The 27,752-nt window shown below is 36.3% G+C and overlaps 1 protein-coding gene across 2 annotated transcripts in view; it reads right to left on the bottom strand.

Annotated features, from left to right (window-relative positions):
• The window catches only part of PTPRR (protein tyrosine phosphatase receptor type R), a 248,668-nt gene that overhangs the window by 20,291 nt on the left and 200,625 nt on the right, over positions 1-27,752 (bottom strand). For both annotated transcript variants that reach the window (XM_063075404.1, XM_063075403.1), the window contains 4 exons: positions 26,114-26,198; positions 15,440-15,519; positions 14,454-14,591; positions 1,284-1,394 (listed from right to left, as the gene is read on the bottom strand). In XM_063075404.1, the coding sequence (XP_062931474.1) occupies positions 1,284-1,394; positions 14,454-14,591; positions 15,440-15,519; positions 26,114-26,198 (414 nt within the window). The remainder of the gene's footprint in view (positions 1-1,283; positions 1,395-14,453; positions 14,592-15,439; positions 15,520-26,113; positions 26,199-27,752) is intronic.

Raw genomic sequence — 27,752 nt, 5'->3', positions numbered from 1 at the left:
TCCAAACCACAATACTAAATGCCTTCAATCACTCCCATCTTGCTGGTGACTTATTACTAGGTGGAAAAAGTCTAGATGATTTTTGAAGAGGACCCTTTACCTTAAGAAAACTTTACTGTAAATATCCCGATCTCAAAGTCTCGCCTCTATTAAGTGAGATCTGTATCTATATTTATAATATAGATAATATATGTAACATATGCAAAATATGTGTTTACAATGTGTTATAATAAACTAAATGGTAGGTGAAAATGTAGCCAAGAAAGAAAGGGATACGTTGTATTTCCTGCTCTATGAACATTCCTGACAGGTTAGTAAAAAACATATAAACCAATAGAATAGCACATAATTTCATATTCAGTCATGCTAATACTTCTACACTCATCCCAAATTCCAGTATTTAACAGCAGGGAGGAATCACAGTAGTAAAGAAGTTACAGTTACATGGGATCCCTAGATTGGAAATGCTCTGAGTGAGCACCACACACGTCATCTCAAAACCCAGTGCCTGGGTGGGGGCCTGGCATGGACTAGGCACTGGAGAACATGTGTTGAAAACAGGTTTTGGTAAGTGCCTTTCTATCCCAAACTTCCAAATTAGAACCATCAGTGCAGCTCTGCCTCCACTCTCTTCCTCTTTGGGATGGCTGTGTCCCAGCAGTGAAGCTGCAGATAGGGTTGAAATCTATGGGTGGTTATTCTTCAGAAGCAAAAATAATACCATGGCAACATTCCTCAGCATCTGCTCCCCATGAGTTAAATAAGATAATTTTTCTATCACATAATCTGGTCTGGGGAAAGTCCCTATAAATTACTGTAACTCCAAGTTTCTTAAGATCTCATCAACACTTCAGGGTGTCTTGCCTCCCACAGCCACCCACAAGTGCAGATTTTCTCTTTCACAGCTTCCAGGCCTTCCTTAAAGCTGCTCAGGCCAAAATGACATTTAAAAAAATCATGGTCAAGTCTCCAGCATAGCCTTTCATTAAAGGCTTTCAAAAGCTTAAATCAGAGGTGTTTTATTAGTGCAAATAAGATCACAACACCTACATAATGAATTTCCTTAATGTCAACTTACATTAATTTAATTATTCCACATACTAATAGTAGCTGACAACAAAGAAACACACAAGGGAATGATTATAGTTTATTTTTGATGTTAACATTGTTTAATTTGTTTAAATTGAATCTTGTAGTACTAATTAGGATTAATAATTTCAAAATAGAAATGTAATCCTCTAATGTCTTCTACTTTGTAGAAAGCTATAACTACATAATCTTACCTTTAAGACAAGGTTTCGAACGGTGTAGTTATCACATTCATTTACACTGATAACCAGAACTTCAACTTTCCCATATATCCCTCTCTTTTCTGGCCAGTATAGCACACATTTCTGAGGGAAAGGAAAGAAGAATACAACAAATATTAGTGGCTTTTATTAACCTTGAAGTATTTTTTATTCAAGCATCTTAAAAGAATTTTTATTTCATTAATTTGTAAAAATCAAATATCAATTTTAATAATTCTATAAATGTACTAATATCATTGAATCGTACATTTTAAACATGTAAATTTTATGGTATGTAACTCATATCTCAAAAAAGTTGTTTTTAAAAAAAGTATCAATCTTTACATGTGCCTGGCAAACACTGTTGGTACTAACTCCACACCAAAAAAGTAAATAAATAAGGCAAAATTTCCCAAAACTCCTTAGAGAAATTAGAAACGGATTAAGAACTAAATTAGGAAACTAAAAATTAAGAAATTAAGATCCAAATATTAGAGTTCATCATATGATGACTAGAAATAAAAGGAATGTTCTCTCATGATTGAGGCAAATCACATTTTCCTGCTTCATCAACTGATGTGTCTAAGAAAAGTAGGTATAATGTGTTAGATGCCATAGAACAAAGTTGTCTTTGTATGTAAGGCAGATGTAATGACCATTAACATGTCTACGGTATTATATTTTCCAGAACAAAAGGTTTTTTTCACTTACAGGATCCATTGAAATAAGTGTACAACAGAATTATTTAAAAGATATTTTTGTAATAGATCCTATTTAAAGGGTTTAATAAGAGTGATAATAATTATATTTCAAGCAAGGCAATATAGCATGTGGTGGTTAAGAGAGCTCACTTATTAGCTGTGAATTAATGAGCAATATACTTAACTTCTCCGGCCTCAGTTTCCTCATGATTTAATACATAAAAAGTACTTACTATAAAGCCAGGCATACAGTAAGCGATTAAAACATGTTATTATTTTATTATTATTATATTTTAAAATAGATGATAGATTTTTTGATCCAAATTGATTAGATTATCATGTATTAAATATTATTATTATTGTAATATCCCAGCACCATAATTAAGAGAAAACTGCAAAATGAGACTCAAGCATACATATTAGTTTATATTATTTTGCCTTTTAAACAACTGCAAAAGAACTGTTAATTTTTTTAACCACACATTTTAATGAGAAAGAATGTAAAGGATGAAAGTTGATGCTTTATTTTGAGTGCCCAGGGAAGCAATATTAATTTTAGAAATGTTCTTTAAGTAGCAGTTATCATTTTCTCCCAAACACACACACATTAATATAGAAATTCTTTCACTTGTTGCCTTCAATCAGGACCTTTCCTACCCAGGATACTTGTTTCTTCACATCAGTGTCAAAGGCATATGAACACATGAAAAAATTTAACTACTCGTAGATTCAAAAGAGCAGCAAAAGAATCACAGAATTACAGAACTAAAGGAAAATGCATTTCAAGTGTCAGAAACACATCTCCAGGGCCGACCCCGTGGCGCACTCGGGAGAGTGCGGCGCTGGGAGCGCTCCCGCCACGGGTTCGGATCCTATATAGGGATGGCCGGTGCGCTCATTGGCTGAGCGCGGTGCAGCCGGTCACAAAAAAAAAAAAAAAAAGAAAAAAAAAAGAAACACATCTCCAGGGTCTATCATGTTAGAACAGAGAAGGAAGTCACTTCACCTAGCAGAATCACAGTTTCTTTCATCCATCACAATAAAAACACATTTACACCTCCCATATTTTGGTCCTTTTCCAAATGAAGTAAATCATTTTAGCTTTAGTTACATGCTACCCGAGACTGCTAGGCAACCAGACTAAAGTCTTACTCTAGCTAACTTAATGTCAACATTAAGAAAAGAAACCTTTTAAAAATAGAGCAACTTATTTTCTTCTGCATATGCAAGTTGCCACATGTCTAACATTTTCCCAGTTTGTTAAAGCTAATCATACTAACCAATTTGCCTGGTTTCTTTCAGTGGAGCAGCAATTATTTCACTGCAAGACCCAAGCTATTGGGTATCTTAAAACCTATGCCTCCTGGATAAGTCCAAGAAAAGTGACAAAGAATCTTGAAGAAGGTACCGAATAAAGAAAGAGGCATTCAGCGTTCCAGTAGTCTGGCATCTGTGCCCGAATGTCCCCGATCAGACCTGAGCAGCAGGTCCCCCTTTAGGAAGGTGGCTCTCAAATCCAGTAGGAAAAGCTGTGAGGCAGGAGCTTCCCAGCTGCACCCCAACTCTTAACAATACTTGACGAGGTTTCTGCACCTCTTTGATAAATGGAAGCGCTGCTTGCTTTTCTCCCAAGCTTGCTGGGGCCCTCTTGAATGTTTTTCTTGACTCTTTACCAAAATAGCAATTGGCAGCCAGCTCTCAGTAGACAATGCAACGTGACTTGTTCATTCAAATAACCCTCACTTAGCATCGCATCGCCTTTCTGAGATACAATAGCTTATTTTTACACACAGAATATATTTTTTCTCATTTTAGAAGAAAGAAAAAGAGACCAGATGAGCGCAGATGCTTCTGAATATGAGCTGGAGGAGAGGTGCAGATGTAGTTGTTTCTAAGGGCACAAGTTCATCTTCAAATTATTTTCCTGAACAGCTTTTTATGGTTTCTTTATTGTGCTGCTAACAATGACATGAAAGCAGCAGAAAATGCAAGGAAGGAAAATGCTGTCTTACAGATAATATTGTGAAACTGTACTAATTGTAGGTAATTCAAAATAGCATGCTATCTATATAGTAGAATATAACCCCAAATCATCACTGTTCTGCTAACTGGGCTGATCCTTTCAGTAAAATTATCTATTAATTCTAAGAATCCATAATTTGGAGGAAAAAGAGATTTTCAGAGGACCATGTGTCTCTTATGCGAACAAATAATTATTGAACCCTGACTGAAAAGATTCTGAACATCAACCAATTCTTTGTAATCAGTGGTTTATAGCAAAAGCTATAAAAAAAGGCTATGTAACACTAAGCAATGCAAACCCATATTTTTATAATCTTTTTTTCTTTGTCTCTCCCCTCTAGCCCCCACCAAGTTAGGGCTATTTGTGTTTAAAGAAGAAGGAGGTCTAGCTAGCAGTTTAGTTGCCTAGAAAACAAAATCTATGTTTAGGTTATTTTCCTTCTAGATTTCATACATTTAAAATCAAACAGATATTGCTCTATGAGCTAAAGACCTATATGATCACATAGAATGCAGCTCTAAATAAATAAATAAATAAATAAATAATACTCAGTGTCATTGGGGTGTGCAATGGATTGAATGGTGTCTCCCCAAAGTCCATGTATTCAAAACTTAACCCCCACTCTGACAGAGTTAAGAGGGGCAGGAAGTCCTGTTATGTTAATTGAAAGGTGGGGCCTTGATGAGGTGATCAGATTATGAGGAGCATGCCCTACTGAAAGGATTAATCCACTGATGGTTTAATGGTGGTCACGAGTATGGTTCTGATAGCTTTAATAGAAGAGTGAGTAAAGAGGTTAATCTGTCTTTCTCTGCTTCTGCCATTTCACCATGTGATATCCTGTGTTGCTGTGAAGAGTCATCACCACCACGTCCCTTATCAGATGTATTCCCCAGATTTGGACTTCCCAGCCTCCGAAACTGCAAGCAGTGAATATTGCTTATTTACAAATTACCCAGTTTTAGGTATCCTACTATAAGCAACAGAAATGGATTAATGCAGGGTTACACTAAAATACAAGAGAAGGATAGAATTAGTCAGATTGTATAAAATTATTATTATTGTAGTTACTCTTATTCTTAGTGCTTCAACTAAATATCATAGGTACAGTGATTTATAAAGTACCTTTACCAACATTATATTATTTAATCCCTTCCACAATCCTTTGAGGTAGGTAAAGTGAGTCGTAGTTATTATTATTATATTTAAAATCATTTTATAGCTGAGGAAACTGAGGCTCAGGTGCTTTGGTAGAAGTATCTGGAAAATTGCCTTGGGGGATCCTCTAAGAAAATACCATTTTATAAATTCAACTTTCCATCTCTGATTTGCATACTGATTCTTAATCAATGCTACTTAACCATAGCATTAACCAATGCCCTCCCTTCGCTCTGTAAAATACGGTGATGCTCATGGAATGCTGCGTGCTCTTGGTTCACTTTCTTAAGCCCAGTACTTCTGTTAGCACCTGTTGAGCTGTAAGTTCACCAAGTTGTATTTATACCAAAACCCCTTTATGGGAATTGTATTCATTATCAAAGCCCAGTAACTTAATTAAATATTACATAAATCAATGGAACATGAGGATAAAAAGAATAAAAAGAGTTGTTTTATGAAATGATTGCATAAGCCAAATACATTTTTCATTGGGAAAAAAAGTAAATCAGTAAAGAAAATTGCAGTCAAATCAGATACAGGTAAGACGACTATGAAAGTCTGTGCAAAATTAAAAAATGTAAATAGGAATCTGCATTCACATTGTTTTACAAAATTTTCTATATTCTCTCTCACTTTAAAGAAACTGAAATGGGAAATGATGATATATAAAGGGTATGATTTACATAAGCTGTATGATCTAGAACTCTATTTTCAGACCTATACTAAAAAAAAAATGAGCCTCATAATAAAAAGTAAATAAATTTTAATATAAACAAGTGTACATGTTTTAAGATAAAATAAAACAATTTTTTTGATGATTCCCCCAATGGCTGTTTTTGATTAACCATGTTAAGTAAGAGGGCTTCTAACTACAGTTGGAAGTAAAGCAGACTAAAGCAATTTGAATATAATAGCAGATTAAAAATTGAGGTGAAAAGTTATGTTTGGAATTTAAGGATGTTTGAAAGGACAGGTGAGTAATTTTTCCTGGGCACTATCAGCCTCTGAATTTCTGGCCACCTTAATTGCTTGGACAGCATAAATGTCCAATTTCTGATCACACATGAAGAGGATTAGGCTGCGGGGCATTGCTGGGCAGTGGTAGGCCAAGCTGTCTTTCCACCCACATGAGGGGCCCTAATCAGAGGGTAGGCAGCCTTGCTGATGCCTTTGTGGTGGCTTTGGTCTCTTTGCTCACTGTTGAATGAATTCCTGTTTTGTGCTTTTGTAAGCAAAGTACTTCACGGGCTCCCAGTTTCTCTGGTGACTCCATCTGATGCCTCTGAACACAGTTGCCCAGTGACGGCATCCACAATATCTAATTCTGGTCTTCCAGGAAACCTGAACACAAGTCAGTGGGTCTCTACACTCTGCTGGGCTGCCTCCAATGTTACTTTTCCTGACCTTGTTTGGACAGACACTACTTATAGGACTTGGTTTGCTTGTTTCTTTCATTCTTGGTACAAAGCATGAATCCTCTTGTCCACCCCGTACTGACCTCCAACTTGAGTGTGACTTCCCCACATAGTCCTAATCGGCACTTCCAAATTGTCCACTACTTTGAATGAACAGATTCAACAAATTTTTTTTCTTTAAACCACATCAAAATGCTTTGTCTCTATCTTCTCTTTCCTTCCTGAAGAGAATGGTGAGAGATTTAACCTCGACTGTAAGCAGTCATACACACCACTCTCTGGCTACAATCACTTCTTGCACTGAAGCCTATTCTTCCCCTCTGTCAGTAGAAGACTGGAGGAGGCAGCCTGTGCAATGGTGAGGAGGAGCAGGAGGAGCTCGGGAGCCAGCTGTTTGGCCTTGGGCAAGTTGCTTTGGCTTCCCTGTGCCTCAGCGTTCTCATTTATAGTGGAGTTTACAAATATATTTATTGTAAGAATTAATTTCCAAGCACTGTGTTAGTGCTCAGTGATTGTTAGTTATTTGGAAGATCATATAGTCCAGTTTCTAGACTTTCTATGTTTTTTGATGAACATTCTAGATTATGTAACTTTAACTCAAATTTTTTAGCTAATTGTAAATAATAGAAAAGATATATTTTCGTTCTATGCATTTAGAGTATAACATAGCGTCATTAACCTTGTTGCTAGTATTTTATCAGAAAAATTTATTCTCTTCAAATGTACAGTTTAATAAGGTCTTCTTTATTTTAAAGTATAATTTAGCTATATATCGAGTAGCCAATTTTTCCCATCTGACTGCACATCAGATTTTATAATGAAACAAGGCAAACATGGGATACATTTACTCAATATTTATACTGCAAAAATACATTCTTGGAATGTATTTAATTAAGCGAAGACATCTGTAGTACCTGTAATTTCACTTAATGAGGTCATTACTTTTATTCATGTTCATAAGATTCTTTTAGGATGTTGTCTATACATTTTACGATACTTACATTAGGCTAATAGCAATAGTAACTAATGCTAGCATCGCATTTTCTAATATACCAAGAGTTCCCTACTTGTAAAATATTGCTTAATTCCCTCCAACATCTTTACAAGGTAAGGAGACATATTTTTCCCATTTTACAGAAGGTGAAATTGAGATAGAGCCAGTACTCTAACCAAGTTCTTCTGATATGAAATCTGCTGGTGTGTGTACTTGGCTAACTGCCTCAGTAGATTATTTCTGAACAGTAGCTACATCTTTGACCTTGTCTCCTACCACTACCTTCCTTGCACATTTGGCTTCAGCCACGCTGGCCTCCTTGCTTTTCCTGAAACACACCAGGAGACTCAGGGTGTTTTTAACTGGCTGTTTCTTCTGCCTTATGCCATATTTGTGCTTGACTAATTCCCTCACCTGCTTTGATCACAGATGCCCACAGTCAACACCTGATTTAATATTGCAAACTGCCTCCCATCTTTCTTATCTTGCCCTGTGTTTTCCTTTTTCTACAGAACATACCAGTGATACTGACATACAGTATAAAACAGGTATAGTGATATACAGTCTATTAGATACAGTATATATACAGTATACTGATATCATGTATAAAACTACATATAATATTTATTTTGTTGTTTACTGTGTTTCCCCCTTTTAGAGTATAAACTTCATGAAGGGAGGGATAGTTGTCAGTTTTATCTATAAAGATATAATTCAAGTGTGTACACTACTGCTTGATAGTAGATAGCTGATATTTATTTATTTTTTATATTCTCCACTAAAAGGAGCAATAGTTTATAAATACTTATTAAGTGAATGAATACATGCCCACAAACACATACAGCATTACATGTTTTATAATGAGGAACCATGTTCTGAATGTCATCGGGGTTAGCTGTAAAATTCCAGATATTAAAGATGATAATACAATTAAATACATATTGGAAAAACACATTGGGAATATATTTTCTTTGAAAAGTTCACATCATTTGTCCACATAATTTCACATCTAGAAATCTATCTTAATGAAAGAACCAGAGATGTGGATAAAACATCGGAAATAATCTAACCATCTATTAATAAGGAAATGATTGCATGCATTTTAGCACATCACACAATAAAATTTTAGTAGTTATTCAAAATAGTGTTTTAATGAGCTGTTAATGACATGGAGATGCTCATTTTAATATAATGTTAAAAGCAGAATATACAAAGGAATACAAAAATCCTCTTCTGTCCTCTTCATAGCAATTCCATACCTTCCCAATACTTCAACCACAAACTGTCTGATCTCCATCTCTCACCTGTACATTGCTCCAGAGGTCCATGCGCTCATTCCTAACTGTCTAATAGACTTTACCGTCCAAAATTCTCCAGGATACCTGAACTTAACAGGTTAAAAATGGAACTCATTTTCTTCTCTCACAAATCACTCAGTGCTGCCCATGTAGGTTCACAACATGACCGTCTGCTTAGCCTCCCCAACCAGAAATCCTGAAGTCAGACCCTTCTTTACCCCTCCCACATTCAATCAGAAAGTAAGAACTGTGGCTTCTACCTCTGGAATGCCTTTTAAATCTGTCCCCTTCTCTCAGTATGCTCTGATGCTGCCTTAGTTCAGCACCTCACTGTTATTTACCTGGATTGTTGCTACAACCTCCTAACCTATTTCCCTGCTTCCCCTTGCTTTTCTCAAATCCAAATCCTATATCCTTTCACCAATTACATTCCTGATGCACAAATTGAATTATGTCACTCTACTTCAAAAACATCTTCAGTGGCTCCCTGCTGCCTATATAATGAAGCCCACAGTTTTTTTAGTGTAGTCCTATATTCTTTGCCAGAACGTAACTTTCCAGTCTCATTTCCTTTCACTCTCTTCTATGTGTGTACGACACACGTGCTCACGTTATACCAAACTGCTCAACTCAGGCATGCTGTGTGGTTTCCTGGATGCCTTTGTATGCAGTGGTTTTGCCTGGACTGTGTTTCCTCCTTGTGAACCTACTCACTCTTTAGGCCCATAGGCAACATAATGAGGGCTTTGGCCAAATAAACGTAATTAAAATGAACATTTTCTGTAATTTTATCAAATGAAAAGAGAACAAAAGAAGGGAAAAGTTAAAATACAATTCCTGTATATAGCTCTTTGAGGTTAAACTGTTTTCAATGGTTGATAAATCAAGAGGAAAACTGGGATTTATAGTATTTAAGTCACATAGCTTAACTCAGATGAAAGATGCATGTGAACATAGAGAAAGAATATGGCTGTGTTAAATACTTGAGAGAAGTGTTACATCAGGCCATATCGCTAAGAAATTTCCTCGCTTCATGAAAGATAAACTTGGTATCTTATTGCTGTCTGAGACCAACAGTGGGTTGCTTGCCTTCTCATGTCTTGCTTCCCTATTCGGCCTGTTATTCTGTTGGGGCAATGGTCAAGTGCATGGGCTTTGGAATGAAACAAACTTGGATTAAAAATTTGGATTCCATTACTCACTAATTTTGAGGCTTTAAGTGAATGACTTAACCTTCTGGGCTTCAGTTTTCTCATCTATAATATGGGGATAGTAATGCCTACTTTGTAGCATTAAAGTAAAAATTAACTAAGCTTGTGTATGAATTGTGCTTGGCACGTATATTCAACAAATGGTAGTGGCTAGAAAATATCTTCCACAATATAGGGAATATGGTCGACATTTATAGCTACTTCCCTTCTTTCCTAGAAAGGGAGAGAGGTATAATGCGTAGCGTCCAGAGGTAGTCTGAGGACTTTGACTCTCTGAGGTGTGCAAACACAACTTGCCATTTTGGAATTGAAATAGGTCCAGTTTTGTAGGTTTTGGCCACTATGTCTCCTCTAGTAATGGAACAATTGATGTTAAAAGAAGTCAGACACTGTGTTTTCAATGTTTCTTTCTTTCAAGAGAAATTCCCTCCTTAAGATTTATCTAGAAGAAGGAACTCAAATTTATCAGCAATAAAATCTCTTTTATTGCAACATAAGATAACTGAATTTTCAGCTTTATTTTCTCATTTTTTGTTTGTTTTTACTTTACAAAAATTGAGTAATGAGAATGTTGGGATTATTAAATAAGAGATGGCAATTGTTCCTTTACATATTTATTAGAAAGTAGAAAGGTTCATGAAAATATAAATAAAGCCTGGGAATTTCTAAAGATAATTCCACCTCTGTATTTCTTTTTTTTTTTTTTTTTTTTGAGGAAATGATTTTTGTCTATTCCAAACAATGACGCTTAACACAATTGAAAGTTGGCACATTTTTGGTAAACAGCATTTTCCTGATAGTATGAAGTCTAATGTGTATTTCTTTTGAGCCAGATTTCTCAGTATCATTTTGATCTGTAAAACATCAAAGTTTCCTCTATAGTATTATATTTACATCTTTGAGGAGTCTGGACAGAAAGGGATTTTTATTTTAAAGATTAATGAACAATAAAAAATGTCAAAATCTTTATTGCAATATTTGGAATTATGACTGGCTACAAGAAAAAACACATGGCAGATTACACATAGGAGACATGTAACTTGACTTTGAAATCCCCAGAAGATGTAATCTCAGACATTTAAAAGAAAAGATCCTAAAAATGGTAAAACAAAAAAAACCCCAAATAAGCCATTTATTCAATTTCTGAATTATGTAGCCAAAGAGAACATTTAAAACATCAACCAACCATTAGTGTGGGAATTATTAACAAAATTCTAGCTTTTAACAGATCCACTTGGCTCTTCTATGGAGACTGTCAAATCTGAGAATGGTACCAATGAGTCAGCTGCCAGGATGATTGTTGCACTTGAAAAAGAAAGAACAAGATGGGTTCTATTCCTCTGCAAACTTGGAATGGAGAGCTCTGAGCATTCTCAGTGAACCAGCTCTGTGCCACTTTGAAATACATATTTGACTCATGCAGCAGTTCTGGTAGGATAACACCCGTGGTCTTGTAAATGGAGAAGGGCAACCGTCTGCTGGGACTTTGCATGTTTCCAGTTGCTCATACTGTCCCTATTGGATTTCTGCCCTCTTCATGACTAAGACAAAAATATTTTAACATTCTTCATGTTCTCAAATTTAAAGTATTACCGTTTCCAATATTTTAGTTTCACCTTCATATTTTACTTTTTTAGTTTACTATTACTTCTTACATTTGAATCCTTCTGTTCTGAATTCAATCTTTTTCATTCTGTTATACCCCCTCAAGTTCCTTTGGTAAGATTCTGTTGGTGGTAAATTCTTTTAATTTTTGTTTGTTTGAAAATGTCTTTCTTTCACCCTTGTTTCTGTGTGATAGAGTTGCTGGTATAAAGTTCTGAGTTGTCAGTTGTTTTCTTTCGGTCCTCTGTAGGTATTATTTTACTGATTTTTGGCTTCAGTTGTTGCTATTGAGGAGTCTTTTGTTAATTACTCTGGTTAAAATAGTCTCTTTGGCTTTTTCAGCTTCATAGATGTGTCTAGCTGTAAATTCATTTTTACTCGTACAGACGGAATTTATTTTGTTTTTCAAATCTCAGAGCTCATGTCTTCCATCAGTTTCGGAAGATCTCTAGCCATTATTTCTTCAGACACTACTTCTTTTCTCATATTCTCTCTCTTCTTCTTCTGAAACACCTACTAGACATGTATTGAACATCTAAATACAATTCTTTTATAACTCTCAAACTTTTTTTACAGTTTTGGTCATTTTGATCTTCTAGGTAATTTCCTTAGCTCTACATTCCAATCCACTAATTATTTATTCAGCTGTGTCCTGCTGGCTGTTAAACCTGTCTAATGAGATCTTTTTTTAATGGTCTATGTAATATTTATTTCTGCTACTCTTTGGTTTGTTTTTAAATATTTCTAGTCTTTTTTTGATAGCAACTTGTTTCTTTGTCAGTTTTTTAAATTTAATGCTTTGTGTGCCTAATTATTAAAAAATGTAGCCTATATTTATAATGTCGATTACTTTAATTGCTGTAGATCTGTTTTAACTATTTGTTGCTTCTTACATTTTTTTCTAATTGTGTTTTATTTACTTCTGTGTCTCATAAATTGGATTTGTAAGTTCATGTTTGGGTGGGATTTTTCTATAGAAATTCTGTGGGGTATATGCTGAGAGTTACGTGTCTAGATAGTTTTTTCCTGTTTCTGTGAAGTGCCACAGGGTGTTACTAACCCAGTATTACTAAGTAATACTGGGTTAGTATTTTAAATTTTTGTTAATTACTCCACTTGGCATTCCCTCATTTTTTAATTCTGAGGTTTCTCATCTTTGAATACTTGAGAGTCTTCTTCTTTATTCTATAAGAAGGCCAGACTTAGATGAATTTTCTTTTATAGTCCTATTTTAGAAGTTGGATTTATTTTTGTGGCTCACTTTTTCACTGAAGGTATAGCCCTTGCAAGTGTTCACTTTATGGAAGGTCTCCAGCTGCAACTCTTGGTTCCTGCAAGCCCAGGCTTTCTCTCTAATTGTTGTATGTCCATTAAAACAAAAGTAGCCCTTAATTCTCTGGTTTTATGTCTAATCATTTTTTGACCATTGGAATTTCTTTTACTCTCAGGTTTTTCAATCAATGCTATGCATGCTATTTCATATTTTACCCAGTATACTGGTTTTGTAGTGGGAGGTTTTTCAGGTTATCCGGTTGGCCATATTACGTAAGTTCTGTGCATAAATGAGTGCATGTATACATGCAGAAAATATACCCCTTAAACTTGAAGAATCTTTTCTACCATGTTTATGTCATGTTTATTAAACAACTGTGCACGAATTGTCAGTAGCTTAATAGGTTGACAAATTGATAGTGAGTGTGAAACTGCTGAGAATACTAGGGTTTATTTTTATTGTGCCACCTCAGGCTTGCGTGTCAGATGCATAGAAATGTGTATCAGGTTCATAGAAACTTCATCCGCTTGGCCAAAAATATACTATTTTTCCAGAATAAATGCCTCATCTATGCAGCAAAAATGGAAGAAAACAGCAAACCATTTAAAACTTTAAGTTGCTATTTTGTCAGCCTGGATTCTCTCAATTAGCAGCAGGATAATACTACACTCAAGAATTGAAATTCACCAAAGGAGCCTAGAGGAAGCTCAATTTTCTCAAATTCTTATTGTCATAGTCAAGCCTTGATGTAATGATTTTCACATGAAAACAAACTAACAAAAATGCTGACTAAAATTAGGCTGTAAATTACCTCAACAAGATGCCCTAAAATGTAAGCAGTACCTAGGATAGCAGCCTTCAGGAATTACACAATTTTATTTTATAATGCAAAATACTGTGCTTCCCATTGTACCCCCTTCGTATTGCCCAGCATACCAATTCCCTTATTCTGCTCTACTTTTTTTTCTATAGCATTTATCCCTTCTAATATTATATTATAATAATATAAAGAACATTATTTATGAATTTATTATGCTCATTGTTTTTGGTTTGTTTTTCCACTATGAAGTTAAAATCTACCAAAGTCAGGGATTTTGATATGTTTTGTTTACTAATATATTCCCAATGCTAGAATAATATCTGTCACTTTGTAGGTGTCAAAAATTACTTGAGACATGAATAAATAATTTTTATTTCCCTGCCTAAAAATTAGGATGATATTCATAGCTTCTCATTTACTTATAGAGATACGTGGATACAAATGAGATATGCATATGTCAAATATATTGACTTGTCTGAAAGTTGCCATTCATAGAATAATACCAATTACCATTTTTTTGAAACTTAAAGCGACCTAGTATCGTAATGTCTCAAAGTTTCCATCTTAAATGAATCTGTTAAAAGTACATGGTGATTTTACTTATACAATATCTCTTCTGTAGCAATAGAACATGTATAAAATTCAGAATTTGGCTAAAGATCATACCTCATTTTTTTCTTTGAGTTTTGTAATCATTACAATCACAGGACTGTCTTCCTGCCAAACCATCTGCCAGAAATCATTCACGGTGTTGATCATGGGGCCCTGGGTGGCAATGAAGGCTTTTTCCTTGCCACTGTAGCCCTAGTTAAGAGACAAAAAGATTGGCTTTTAAGTTCATGCCTTGCAGTAAAAGTTTAGGTGAAAGATCTTCAGAACAAAATAGCTGTGCTAGTTTTAAGGTGACATAGACTGTGGTAGCATCATTGATTCTAGCACCACAGTGGACACGGCTGTTTTTCCAGCAAGTCAAGCATAGCATACAGTATTGTGGGTCGTAATGCCCAGTCCTCAGCAGACTGCCCACATAGAGCATTGTAGCCAGGGACTCACAGATCATGACTAAGACAACAGAAACAAAAACCTTTCTAGTTACCAAGTTAAATCAAATTTAATAACATCTAGGCCAGCAACAGAACTAGTCAATGACCAGGATCCTGAGGCAAGGGCTGGGCCACCCCCACCCCCAGCTGCAACCAGATCCTAAAATGTACTTATTAACCACGTGTGTTTCTTTGGGGTGTGTCTTATCTGCTTACGTCCTTCACAAAATTTCTGCTTAGATTTTTCTAATTCATTTTTAAGAGTTCTTTTGGCAATAAGGATGTTAAACTTTGTGTGTTTTAAAAAAAAAGTAGAGAGTAGAATAATGGTTACCAGAGCCTGGGATGAGTAGGGGAGAGGGAGAAGATAAGGGGTGAACTACTGGGGACAGAACTATGCTATCTACCCCAAGTGAATTGGTGTGCAAGATATGCATGTATTGAAACAACACACTGTACGCCACAGAAATAAATATAAATAAAATTCAATTAAAAAAATAAAATAAGCAAACAAAAACCTTAACCTACTCTAAGGAAAGAAAAAAACCAACAATTCTGAGTAGTAAGTTGACATGCTCACCAGAAAGAAATTTGTATTTATTTACTTACCCTAATATAATTAGCATTAATATAGGTGCTCAATGAATCAGTTACATTTTTTGGTCTTAACCACACTCTGCTGAGGGGATCTAATGAAGAGAACAAGAAAAAATACATCAAATAGATTTACGCTTTTTAAACTTCCTTGAAATACCAATAACCAGTAAATAGCACCCCTGTAAACTTCTACATTGATTGTCTGGCATGCGTCACTGTTTGTCTTTGGTGCATATGTGTATCCATCTGTGTTTACTGAGGGACATTTGGGCCAATCTTGACTCCTGTTCCTGACATAAATCTAGCTCATGAGACTGAAGGATGAGTTTAGACTTCATGCCATTTTTCATGGGGTTCTGATTCTTGACCCCATTTCTCATTTATGCGCCTTCTCTTGCTCTTTGGATTTGGAATTTGCACCAGGACTCCACATTCCTGTCTCTCTCCTTTTCCTTCAGAGAGAATCAGGCTTCACTCTTCAATCAGGTTTCATCATAATCCCCCACCTCATCTCATCCAGACTCTGAGGTCCCAACATGGCCTTGCCTCACCAGCTTGTGTCCTGGCCAGACCCCTCAATTTCCTGAGAGGGGTTAGATTGATCCATTATGTGCAGACACTGTGTTATCATCATGGTGATGGGCAAGCCAGGGAAAGAGGGAGGTTGCAAAGATAAGCATGATTCATTTCAGTGAGTTTTTAGCCTGTTTATAAAATTACAAACAATATGTATTGATCGTCTACTAGATGTCAGACTCTGTTCATGTCATCCGATATTCATAAAGCTTTAATAAAAGTGATAATACCTAGGACACTGGGGATCATCCTTTTCCCATTTCTCAAGTAGGAAACTGAGATGGGAAGGTTAAATAAGTTTCCCAAAGGTACACAGTCAGAAAGTAAGTAACGCAATCAAGCTTTGAACCCGCACCGTCTAACTCTAGAGCATCTTTAGCCATTATGCGGTGCTGCTTCCCTAATGCTAAGATAGCCAGGTAAGTGGACAGTTACAGCACAAAATGTCACATCCTGGTGGTTGCTTCATTTCTTTGTTGAATAACAGCAAATTTAATGGTTTTTTAGCTTCCTTTCTCAGTGGAAGTTGGTGTAACAACACAGGTGCAGCAAAGAAACACCCCTTCTTTTCCTATCCCCATGTCTTGCAGTAACACACAGTCATTGAGCACCTTCTGGGTACATGCAGTCTCTTACATTCCCAGGCCAAAGTGAGAAAATCAAAAAGGAGGAGGAGGTAGGTACTCAAGGAAGAGAGTTTCACAGGATACATGTGAGTGGGTAGTAGAGATCATTAAAAATCTAACAGTATTTGGCAAAACCAACGTTTATTTTAAAATCAGCTTTACATATAATTGGTATTAAAGATAATAAAGCCATAATAAGTTTTAGGAAAAGACTAACAAGACCAGATGATTTAAAAATACAGCCACAAATTCTTTGGCACTTCTTCTAAAGGAAAGTGGACTAATTCCCTCCTCTTGAATGTGGGCAGGAATTAATGACTCAGTTCCAATTAATAGAATATGGCAGAAGGCGTGGTGTATGACTAGGTCAAAAGAGGTATCCCAGTTTTCCCCTTGCTCTCTTTCTTGGTTGCTTGCTCTGGAGGAAGCTAACTGCTGTGTCTTAAGGGCACTCAAGCATTCCTGCAAAGAGAACCACACAGAGAGGATCGGAGGCCTATGGCCAACAGCCACGTGAGTGAGCCTTCTTAGAAGCAGATCCTTTTGTGCCAATCAAGCCTTCAGCTGACTGCAGCCCTAGCCAATATCTCAACTGAAATCTCATGGAGAACCCTGAGCCAGAACCATCCTACTAAGCCACTCCCCAATTCTTGACACACAGATACTGTGAGATAGATGATTATTGTTTTAAACCAATAAATTTTGGGGATAATTTGTTAAACAGCAACAAATAGGTAATATGGAGAACCAATAAGGAGGCAGTCACAAAACACTGGAGTGACATCATCATCATTGTTGTCATTGCATTCATTGTGGGCTTGATAGGCACCAGAGACAGAGCAGGTCACAGCATTTTATGCATTGTCACTTAATCATCACAATTCTAGAAAGTGGGTACTATTAGTATTCTCTTTATTTAAATTAGGAAATAGAGGCACAGAGAGGTTAGGTAACTCACCCAAGTTCATCCGGTTAGTAAGAGGTGAAGCAGAGATTTAAACCCAGGTTATCAAACTTAGAGCTATAAACAAGGCTATTATCAAAGGTGATGTTAAAATAAATAGGAAGGTTTTTCTCATCAGTCACTAGGATATTTGAAATGAATATTTTATATATATCTTCCTTTTTTCCTCCCTTCTTTTTCTTTTTTTCTCCCTTATTCTTCTTTTCTTTTTTCCTCTCAACAGATATTAAACACACATATATAGAGAGATTTGATGTATGGTATGGAACACATGAAATTTCCCCCTGTGGTCTCCCTAAAATATCTTCTGGCAGATACATATTTTATATATATCTTAGTAGCAATAGTAGCTTCTATCCAGGGATAGATAAAACTGATCTGATCTATAAGAAATCCAGTTTTGACAAGAGAAAGCCCCATTCTGCTTGAAGCTTTCGATTGACATGTGCTTATCTGATTTGAGAAGCCACAGGTAAAATAGCTCCTGGTCATGCCAGATGGAAGCAATAGTAATCAGGAGATGTCAATAAATTCTAAAAATCAGCGGGAAGACCCTTAGTTGGCATCCAAGGATCCTGTTCATAGAGGCATGCCCTCACTCAGTTTAATTCAAAACACCTTTCACTTATGTCCTGGTGTGTCCTTTCAGATGACCTAAAAGAAGCAGGATGCCTATAGAGATACTTGGAGTAGAACAGGTAAGAATCATTTGAGTCAGGATATAACCTGACCTTGAACAAGGAATTGTGGTAATAGGCTCAGTAGCATGGGACTGTCTTGGGACTTGGGCCTTGCTCTGATGGGAATTTCTCCTGAAGATATGTATTAGGGCAAGTGGTCCTGAAGCAACTACCCTCTTTAGAGCAGAGGATGCGGCCCTGGGACTGTGTCCAAGGTCAGCCTTATCATCGGAAGCCCTCATAATGTAGATCCTTTAGAGATGGAAGTTGGCTCTAAATATTCAAGAGGACTTCATTCCCCCCCCCCCCCAAGTCTCCTAAAGTCATGACAGGTCTCCCTCTTCCCTACAATTGATTAGGGGTGGATCGACCCTCACTTGCACAGGCCATTTCCAATAAAGACCTTGTACCTAATCAGTATTCATGTTGTATTCATTTTTAAAAAGAATTCCCTCCAAATAATATAAGCTTTGACACCCCCCAAAAACCCCCAAACCCAAACAACTAAATCTACCCCTGTTGGCAAAATGTCTCAGTCTTCATAAAATTGACCAGGCCATTCATAATATTGAAGTGCTTCTGGTAGGCTGTTTTTTTCCCCCCTCATCCTTTTCCCCCAAAGGGCCTTGAACCCCTGAGGAGCTGCATTTTAACATTCAGGGTGAAATTATTCCATTGTTTCTTTGCACATCTTTTGTCAACCATATGGATCAAAACTCTTTGCAGAACACAAAATAATGAACAAGCAGAAAGAGAAGCCACAGTGGAGTGAACGGCACTCATTGAACACACTCCATCAAGGATAGCACGGAGGAGGGCTCCCAGCTGGAAGCATTTGCGCATTGCCCTTAAACTTCTTGCTGAGTGAGCATCAGTGACCTCTGATGTTGTTGCTGTCATCAACCGTAGCACTCAACAGCATCCACGGCTCACACACACACACACACACACACACACACAAATATATGTGTTAAGAGCTAGTTGTCTCCTAGTATTCACTGTCTCCTCTTCCTTTAGTAACAAGATCCCAGGTTCTGGGATCTGGTAGGATGCACAGCTTAAGACTCCCCTTCTTACCATCCCTTGTGATTAGTTGTGGCCATATGACTAAGCTCTCGTTTGTAATATGTGAGAAGAAGTGATGTGCGTGACTTTCAGATCATGGGATTAAAGCAAGGGGCAATGCGCTCTCCTTCTGCCACTTCCTACTCCATCCTGCTGCTTGGGACATGATTGTGGTGACCAGCATCTCAGACCACGCAAAGAAAGGCAACGCCCTGGGGATGGGGAAGCAAGCAGAGAGGAGAGTCTAGATGCATAGCGTGGCAAGGCCGCCATATCAACCCTGGCAGCTCATACTTGAGAGGGAAATACACTTCCAACTTATTTAAACCACTGTCATTTTGTTAGTATTTAATACTATATATATTAAATTTTTTGGAAAAATTATTTCAGAAAGGAATAGTATTACCACAAATCACTTCTGCCAAGGGAGGCATTAAATAGAGTAGGTATATTCTGCACATCTAGTTTTCGTGCATATTCAGAAGTCAAATTCAGGGTTTCTTAGAGTCAGAGTTCACATGTTCATGAAGTATCAAGATCCACAAGTGATAACTTTTTAGCAACATAGCAAAAACTATCTGTTCTCATCTAAAATTAGGCCCCTAGGCCTCATGACATTGTCAATAGAACACTTGCGATTAGATCAGCTTGGATAGCCCTAAATGGCCCATTGCACTGATTTCTCCTGCCCTGCAGCAAACACATGGTCTGGTCTGAATCCCCTTTCACTACTTGGAAGAAGCTGTTTTTAGTTAGCATGTGTAGCAGTTTGTGCACTAACAGCATGAATATCTCTTATTGGATGGATGTGTTTAGTGCTAGCAACATTGTCTTAAACTCTAAAAGCACTTTCCATCAAGAGTTTAAAGGCTTTTTGTGGACCACAGTGTGATGAAAAATATGGCAGTTATTTTTACCAATATTTACATAAGTGAAGTAAGATCAGATCTTCCCTTCCTGATTTATTTACCCGGTACACTCTGAGCTAGATATTCCGTGTTCTCGTAGATTCTATGCTTCTGCACATACTGTTTCCTCTGCCTTCTCTGTATGGTGTAGTCTTCCCTGTTCTTCAAGGCTCACTTCAAGAAATACCTTCTTTCTGAAGCCCTCCCTGTCCCTCCCAGGCAGAACTAGGCATTCACTTCTTTGCTTGGGCTCCCTGAGTTTTACTTTAGAATTTATCATCTTGTACTTTAAGTGTCTAAATTTCTGCCTGCCCGCAATGGATTGTGGTGAGCTCCTTGAAGGCAAGGGTTGTATTTGATTAACTTTTGTGAATTCTATTTGGTATGTGGTTCATAGAGAGTTTAATGTCAGAATTAAATTCTGCTAGAAAGGGTTAAAATACTGCTTTTGACTCTCACAATATTTTTTTTCTTTTCCTAGCAAAGGGGACAAGAAAACATTCATTCCTTTTAGCATGCATTGATTAGTAGAAGTTTCCACAAACTTCCTAATCCACTGAGGCTTGAAAAGAGGCCCACTTCCTTTAGTTTTTATAATGCCCAGATGCATATGATTTACTGATAACTCCATAAACCTCTTAGAAGAAGGTTCCCCGTCAAGCTAAGTTAAGGTTATGCTGGCAATTAGTAATTTGTAGTATTTTCCTAATATTTTGAGATTTCCAAATACTTTTTTTAAAGCAAGACTATAACATATGACCGAATATGGGAAAGTAGGTTTCCAACCAAATCTTATTAATGTTAGCTTGGACTAATGAAAAAGCCAAGGATTTAAAAGAACTTTATCACCATCACCATCATCACCATCATTTTACATCACTACTGTCATAATTTTATTCATGTTATGCATTTTAAGTCTACATATTAGTCAAATTCACTATAATAATTTTTTCTAAACATTTCTGAGCTATATGTTAAATATTTAGCAAACCATTTATGATAGATTTGGGCAGTATCAATAACAGTTACAAATATTAATTGAACACTGATCATTTTTCCTTCCTTTCTTCTGCTCCTTCCTTTTTATTTCTCTACTTCCCTTCTCTTTCTCTTTCTTCCTTTTTTCCTCCCTTCTCTTTTTCTCTCCCGTATTCCTTTCTTTTTCCCTCTCAACATATATTTTATATATATATATATATAGAGAGAGAGAGAGAGAGAGAGAGACAGAGAGATTTGGTGTATAGAACATATGAAATTTCCCCACCCTGGTCTCCCTAAAATATCTTCTGGCAATTTTAAGTTTTCCACTTAGACAAAATGGTACCAGGATCCTGATGGTTTGATTGGCATCCCATCAGATTCTGTCAAAGGCTATTCTGTGCTTAAGATTTCTCCTCCAGGAAGAAATGCATCTGAGGTTTGAAGTCAAGAGAAGAAGCAATTAGGTGGGGGGAAAGTGTATCACTGCTAGTGGTGGGCAAACGCATGGATGAGAGGAATAGGATGGTTTTCATAGGTGAATTCAATTTAAGTGGGAAATGGTAGGAAAAGCAGAGACTGACCACACTTTCATGGTGATCAGGAGTCATCTTCAAATTTGTTTCAGGGAGAGAGAAGACTCTAGGCATGGACTGTCCAATATAATAGCCACTTGCCACATTTATCTAATTAAAGTTAATTAAAATAAAATAAAATTTAAAAATCATATCCTCAGTTGTACTAGCTGTATGTCAAGTGCTTAATTGACACATGTGGCTAGTGGCTACCTGATTGGAGACACAGAACGTTCCCTTCATTGTAGAGAGTTGGTCGTGTCAATGCAGGATGGGATTATATGGATACTTACTTGTTAAGAACCATGTGAAAATTATAAGAGCAAATGGGGCTCTTGAGTACTCTGCTTTTGGAATTGTAAACTTTACATAGATGATGTCCCTATTTTCTGGAATTGGTTTTGGGGTTAATGATGGATTCACCTTCCATTAGATAGAGAGGGAAAAGAGAAACTAACATTAGCTGAGGACTTATTATTAGTTGGAACTTTGGTAGGGATTTGCAAAGCTACACAACTACGCCAGTTGTCGAGTAAGGCAAATCATAACTGAAGCCAAAATGTTTCATTATTTTAGTTATACTAAGTTTCCTTCTATATTGTCAGAGCTAGGGCTCAGACCCTTCAAACCTATTGTACAGACTGGGTCACAAACACCTCACAGGCCAGGCCTCTAGCAGCAGTAGCAGCCTCCCCAGGGGGCATCCCGGGGGTGGAGGGTAGGCACCATGAATCAGAGCCACTCATTCTTTATTCTTAAATTCATAACCCAGGACACCTGGGTGCACATACGCAATTACATTAGACAATAACCAAGGAACACCTGGGTGCACGTGTATATTTACATCAAATGCTCGGCAACATTCTGAACATCTGAGGGGCCTTGACCATTTTCCTGTATTTTCCCTACAACAACTTGTTGCTTTAATGAGTGATTCACTTATTTGCGTATCTACTCTGTGCTAGGCACTTAATATAAGAGGAAACATTTTAGTGGGAAACATTACTAGATATTAAATTTTAAGGTATAAAATAATGGCTTGAGTAAATAGGGTTCTTTAATTTTTTCTATATAGTCTTATATTTGCATAAATAAGTTGACTGCATCGAAGAAATATATATCAAATTTATTATTATACTTCATTGTGTGCTAATAATTTTATATTGACATATAATCATTTTTTCCTATTGCTTTTGTGATTTAGGATGTAGACATTTTTACAGCTAATATTTGTTCATATTATAAAATAACTTGATATAAACTTGATGTTAGCATTTAATCTACCATTTAGAGTGTTCTGAGCCAGGCCAACACTGTGTTCAGAGAAATAGCTATAATTTAATTGGTTTTTGGCCATCCATACATCTGCTGCAAAGCATCGTCAAAATTACATAACCTCTCTATTATGTATAGCTGGCAAGATTTTAAACCTAAGAGGAGTTTAGTGTAAATTAAAACAATGAAAACAATAATAATACTTAAAATCTTGATTATTTGCTAATCATCATTTTATATAGTGTTTCAAATTTGTTTTATATTACAATGTAAAAACAAGCCATAAGAAACAGTTTTGCCTATTCATTCCAGTCTTTTCTGATCTTTTTTAACCGATAGTGTGCTTGCCCAAGCTATATTTCCTAAATTATATTTTGTACAACAGGGGGTGGGTGTGGTATTCAGGCTGCAGACAGTTTCAACAGAAAATCCATCATTTGCAACATCAGCTGTCAGCACAGGTGCCCTGGTTCAAGCAGTCCACCCAGTTCTGGGAATGGAAAAGCTGACACAGGACCACGAAGCAGTCGTCTGATATAATGGAAGCCGGAAATAGAGAAGGGTGAACCTTGAAATAATCCTAATAATTTCCAGCTCTTTCTGAAATTAGATATTGGCTTGGGTAAATATAATAATTGTGATGGATGTATACGCCCTGATTATTTGTTTGGTATATTTCAGATGAAAATTTTAACAGAGAGAGGAACCAGTTCTAACACAGAGCACTTTAATCCCCTTCAGCCAGTTGTAGTCATTAAGTATCTTTCAACAGTGAATATATCGTAGACAAGTGGATTTAACTATACAGACCAGTTAAAAATGTTGCAGTGGAGTGATTTTAACAATGCATTTCCAATTCTACTAGAAGGGGAAGTCCAAAGACATTATTAACAGTAATTTTTTAATTACTTGATTTTTAACCTGACATTATTACCATAAATATGGAGAATTTGGTGGCTTATGAGTGAATTAATGGACTAAATTATGAAGACTGCTATTTCAGTGTCAATACTTCTAAAAAGTCTTAGTGGTTCCGTCTTCTAGAGCTATTGCTGTTAGATGTTCATGTATTCTGCTATGCCCCCAACTATATGCTTGTTTAGTGATGAAAATGTCATTTCCTCTCTGAAGTGCGTTTGCCTGCTCCAGGCAGAATTAATTACTCAGTCTTCTCTAAACTCCTATACTACTTGGGTCATATCTCTATTTTGGCTCTTATGACACTGAACGTATTCTCTTGTTTATCTCTCTCCTCTCTAGTCTGTGACCTCCTTGATTTTACAGACTTTCTTATTCCTTACTGGTCTCTGGTATCCAGCTCATTGCTTGATGTTGATAAATTGCACCAGGATCACCTGGGTGTTTGCTAGGAGTAGTTTCCTGGGCTCAACCACAGATCTACTTAAACAAAATCCCTAGGGTTGGCACAGGACTCTTTTTTAGTAAGGACTATAGGTGATTGTTATGCACATTGAAGGTTTTTGGTAAGAGCCTTATTGAGATGTAATTCAGATACCATACAATTCACCCACTTAGTGTGTCATCGCAGAGTTTATTTTTTTATTAACAGAATTGTGCAATGATCACCATAATCAATTTTATAACATTTTCATTATCCCCCAAATAAATTCCATACCATTTAACAGTTATTCTCCATTCCCCCTAACACTAGGCAACCATTAATGTGCTTTCTGTCTTTATAGATTTGCCTATCTGGACATTTCATATAAATGGATTATGAAATACGAGGTCTTTTGTGATGGCTTCTTTCACTTAGTATAATGTTTTAAGGTTCATCCATGTTGCAGTATACATCAGTACCTCATTCCTTTTTATTGATTCCATTGTGTGGCTATACCACATTTTATTTATCCATCTATCAGTTGATGGATATTTGTGTTGTTTCTAATTTTTGGCTGCTGTGAATAATGCTGTTATAAACATTTGGTTTACAATTTTTGTGTGAACACATGTCTCATTTCTCTTGGGTATGTACTAGGAGTAAAATGTCTGGGTTGCATATTAACTCTAGGTTTTACCTTTTGAGGAACTGCCGGACTGTTTTCCTAAGTAGCTGCACCATTTTCCATCTCTCTACCAGCAATGCATGAAGTTTCCAATTTTTCTACATCCTTTTCAACATTTTTTTAATTGTCTATACTTTTTATTATAATCATCCTAGTTAATATGAAGTGGTATCTTGTTGTGATTTTGATTTCCCTGATGGCTTATGATGTCGAGCATCTTTTCATATGCTTATTGACTATTTGTATATCTTCTACGGAGAAATTTCTATTGAAATCCTTTGCCCATTTTAAAATCGGGATGCTTGTGTTTTTATTACTGAGTTGTGCGAGTTCTTTATACATTCTAGACACAAGTACTTAATTAGATATATGATTTGTAACTATTTTCTCCCTTTCTGTGACTTGTCTTTTCACTTTCTGAAGGTATCCTTTGATGCACAAAACTTATTAATTTTAATAAAGCTTAATTAATTAATCAATTATTTTGTTGCCTATGCTTTTGGTGCCATACCTAAGAAACCACCGACTAATTCAAGGTCATGAAGATTTAGATCTGTTTTCTTCAAAGAGTTTAATAGTTTTAGCTCTTACATGTAGGGCTCAGATCCAATTTGAGATAATTTTTGTACATGGTAAGAGGCAGGGTCCCCAACCTTATATTTTTGCATGTGGATATCCAGTTATCTCAGCATCATTTGTTGAAAAGACCCTCCTTTTCCCAATGAATTATTTGACACCCTTGAAAAAATCAGTTGACCATAATGTGTGATGCAATAAAGTTTTAAAACCGTGTTACTATTGGAATTGTGAGCTGGCTATTATAACAAAAGAAATGCAAGATAAAAATTATTAACCTCAGACCATTTCAATGATTATTAGTTTTGAGATGTGTTTGTAACTCCAAATTTGTATGTATGTGGGAGTTATAATGATTGTAAATAACGAGGTAGAGATAAATGGGAAAGGCTTGTCTTGTGCTTTACAATGCAAATTATTAAATGAAGAAACTTACTTGGCAAAATGGTCTTATAGCGATTTTTAGTTCCATGACGTGGAATGTCAATTTCTTTGGGATCCACAAAGTTCATTGGTATTTCCTGCAAAAATAAATGGTATCAAATTAGTGTATTTAATGCTGCCACAAAGAAAATCTTCACAGGGGGCCATTTGATTAAGAGCCCTATTGGACTTCAAAGTCATTTATAAAACAACAGACTACCACCTCGGGTTGACCAACACCCTTCCTTTCATAAACGTATCGGCTGTATTCTGACAAGCTGAATTCTGAGAAACAGCTCTCTGTGTTAGAAAGATTTATTTTTTATGTGGACATTAAAGAGACATATTACACTTTGGTTAGATTTTAAGAATCTTGTTATGACATAATTGCTGAAATTATTACACAGGTGGCTGAAAAATGGATTTTTAAAATAATATATTGAAATTCATTTAAATGTTTATGTAAGTTCAGTACGAAAAATTTACTATGATGAATTCTCTTTTAACATTAATTGTGACTCTTTTAGGATTATCGAAACCTCCTGTCCCACAAATGGTAGATATAAATGACTTTTTTGTTAATTCAAGTGATGATGATTTTGTTTTGTTTTGTTTTGTCTTAGGGAAGGGCTTATAATTGGACTCTTCCATTTGTGCTTGTCAATGCAGTATTTTTGTTAAGGGTATCCAGGCATTTTTTCTCCCACTTAAAAGAATGTAAATATTCTTAGTCAGAATATATATTAAGTGCTTCAGACGGTAGGAGAGAGGACAATTAGAACAGAAGTGGCTCTATGCAAATGCGTTAGACCTAAAAAGGGGAGCATCTGTAGCTGACCGGGACAAAGAAAGCAATGAGCCAAAGTTTTCAAAATTGTCCAAACAAATATTTAAGGATTTGATTATACAAAATGCTATGTTCTCTAACAAAATCCTGCAAAGGATTGCTTAGATAAGATTAATGTGAAATAAAATAACTTTCATGATAAGCATGAAATCCTTAGATCACATGAAATCATATTTCACTCCCTAAACATTCTCCAGTGAAAAATATAACTGAACAACCTAATATTCATTGAAATGAAATAAATCATAAATAATTTAAATTGTCCTAGTTTTCAGGAAATCTGAAAATTTGAGGAAAGCCAGACTATATTATGTATCTGAGGCTTGGTCCACCGACAGGAGCAGCTTTTTTTTACACTGTTTCCTAAACCTGCATTATGTTAGAATTTATGATATTCATCCCTAGTCCCTGCTCCCACTAAATGTTTTAACTTCTCAGTTCCGAGTTACCAACATAAGCAAAATTGTTGAACGTTCAATAGAAAACACATGTTCGTGTCTGCTAATTATAAACAGGTCGGCCTGCTTTGGCAGAGCCACCAAGTAAAGTAGGTAATATCTTTACTCCTGTCCTTTTTCTTACCTCCCGCTTTCTGACACACATTGACAATCTGTCATCTCCCAGCACTCTCTCTCTCCTGGGTAGTCCTTGTTGACCTCATCTTTCCTTTCAGGGAAACAGGCTTATGTTAAGGGCTTATCTTATAAACAGAGAGCTGTCTGCAGTTATAGGAAAGAACACTAGGTGTGCCTTTGGCTGGCTGTGTGATCGTTGACGGGTTCTTTCATCCGTCTAGGTCTCATTT

Source organism: Cynocephalus volans, chromosome 12 (assembly GCF_027409185.1).
Source record: "Cynocephalus volans isolate mCynVol1 chromosome 12, mCynVol1.pri, whole genome shotgun sequence".
NCBI lineage: Eukaryota > Metazoa > Chordata > Mammalia > Dermoptera > Cynocephalidae > Cynocephalus > Cynocephalus volans.
Note: the sequence above shows the minus strand (reverse complement) of the source record. Positions and strands in the feature narration are given on the sequence as shown.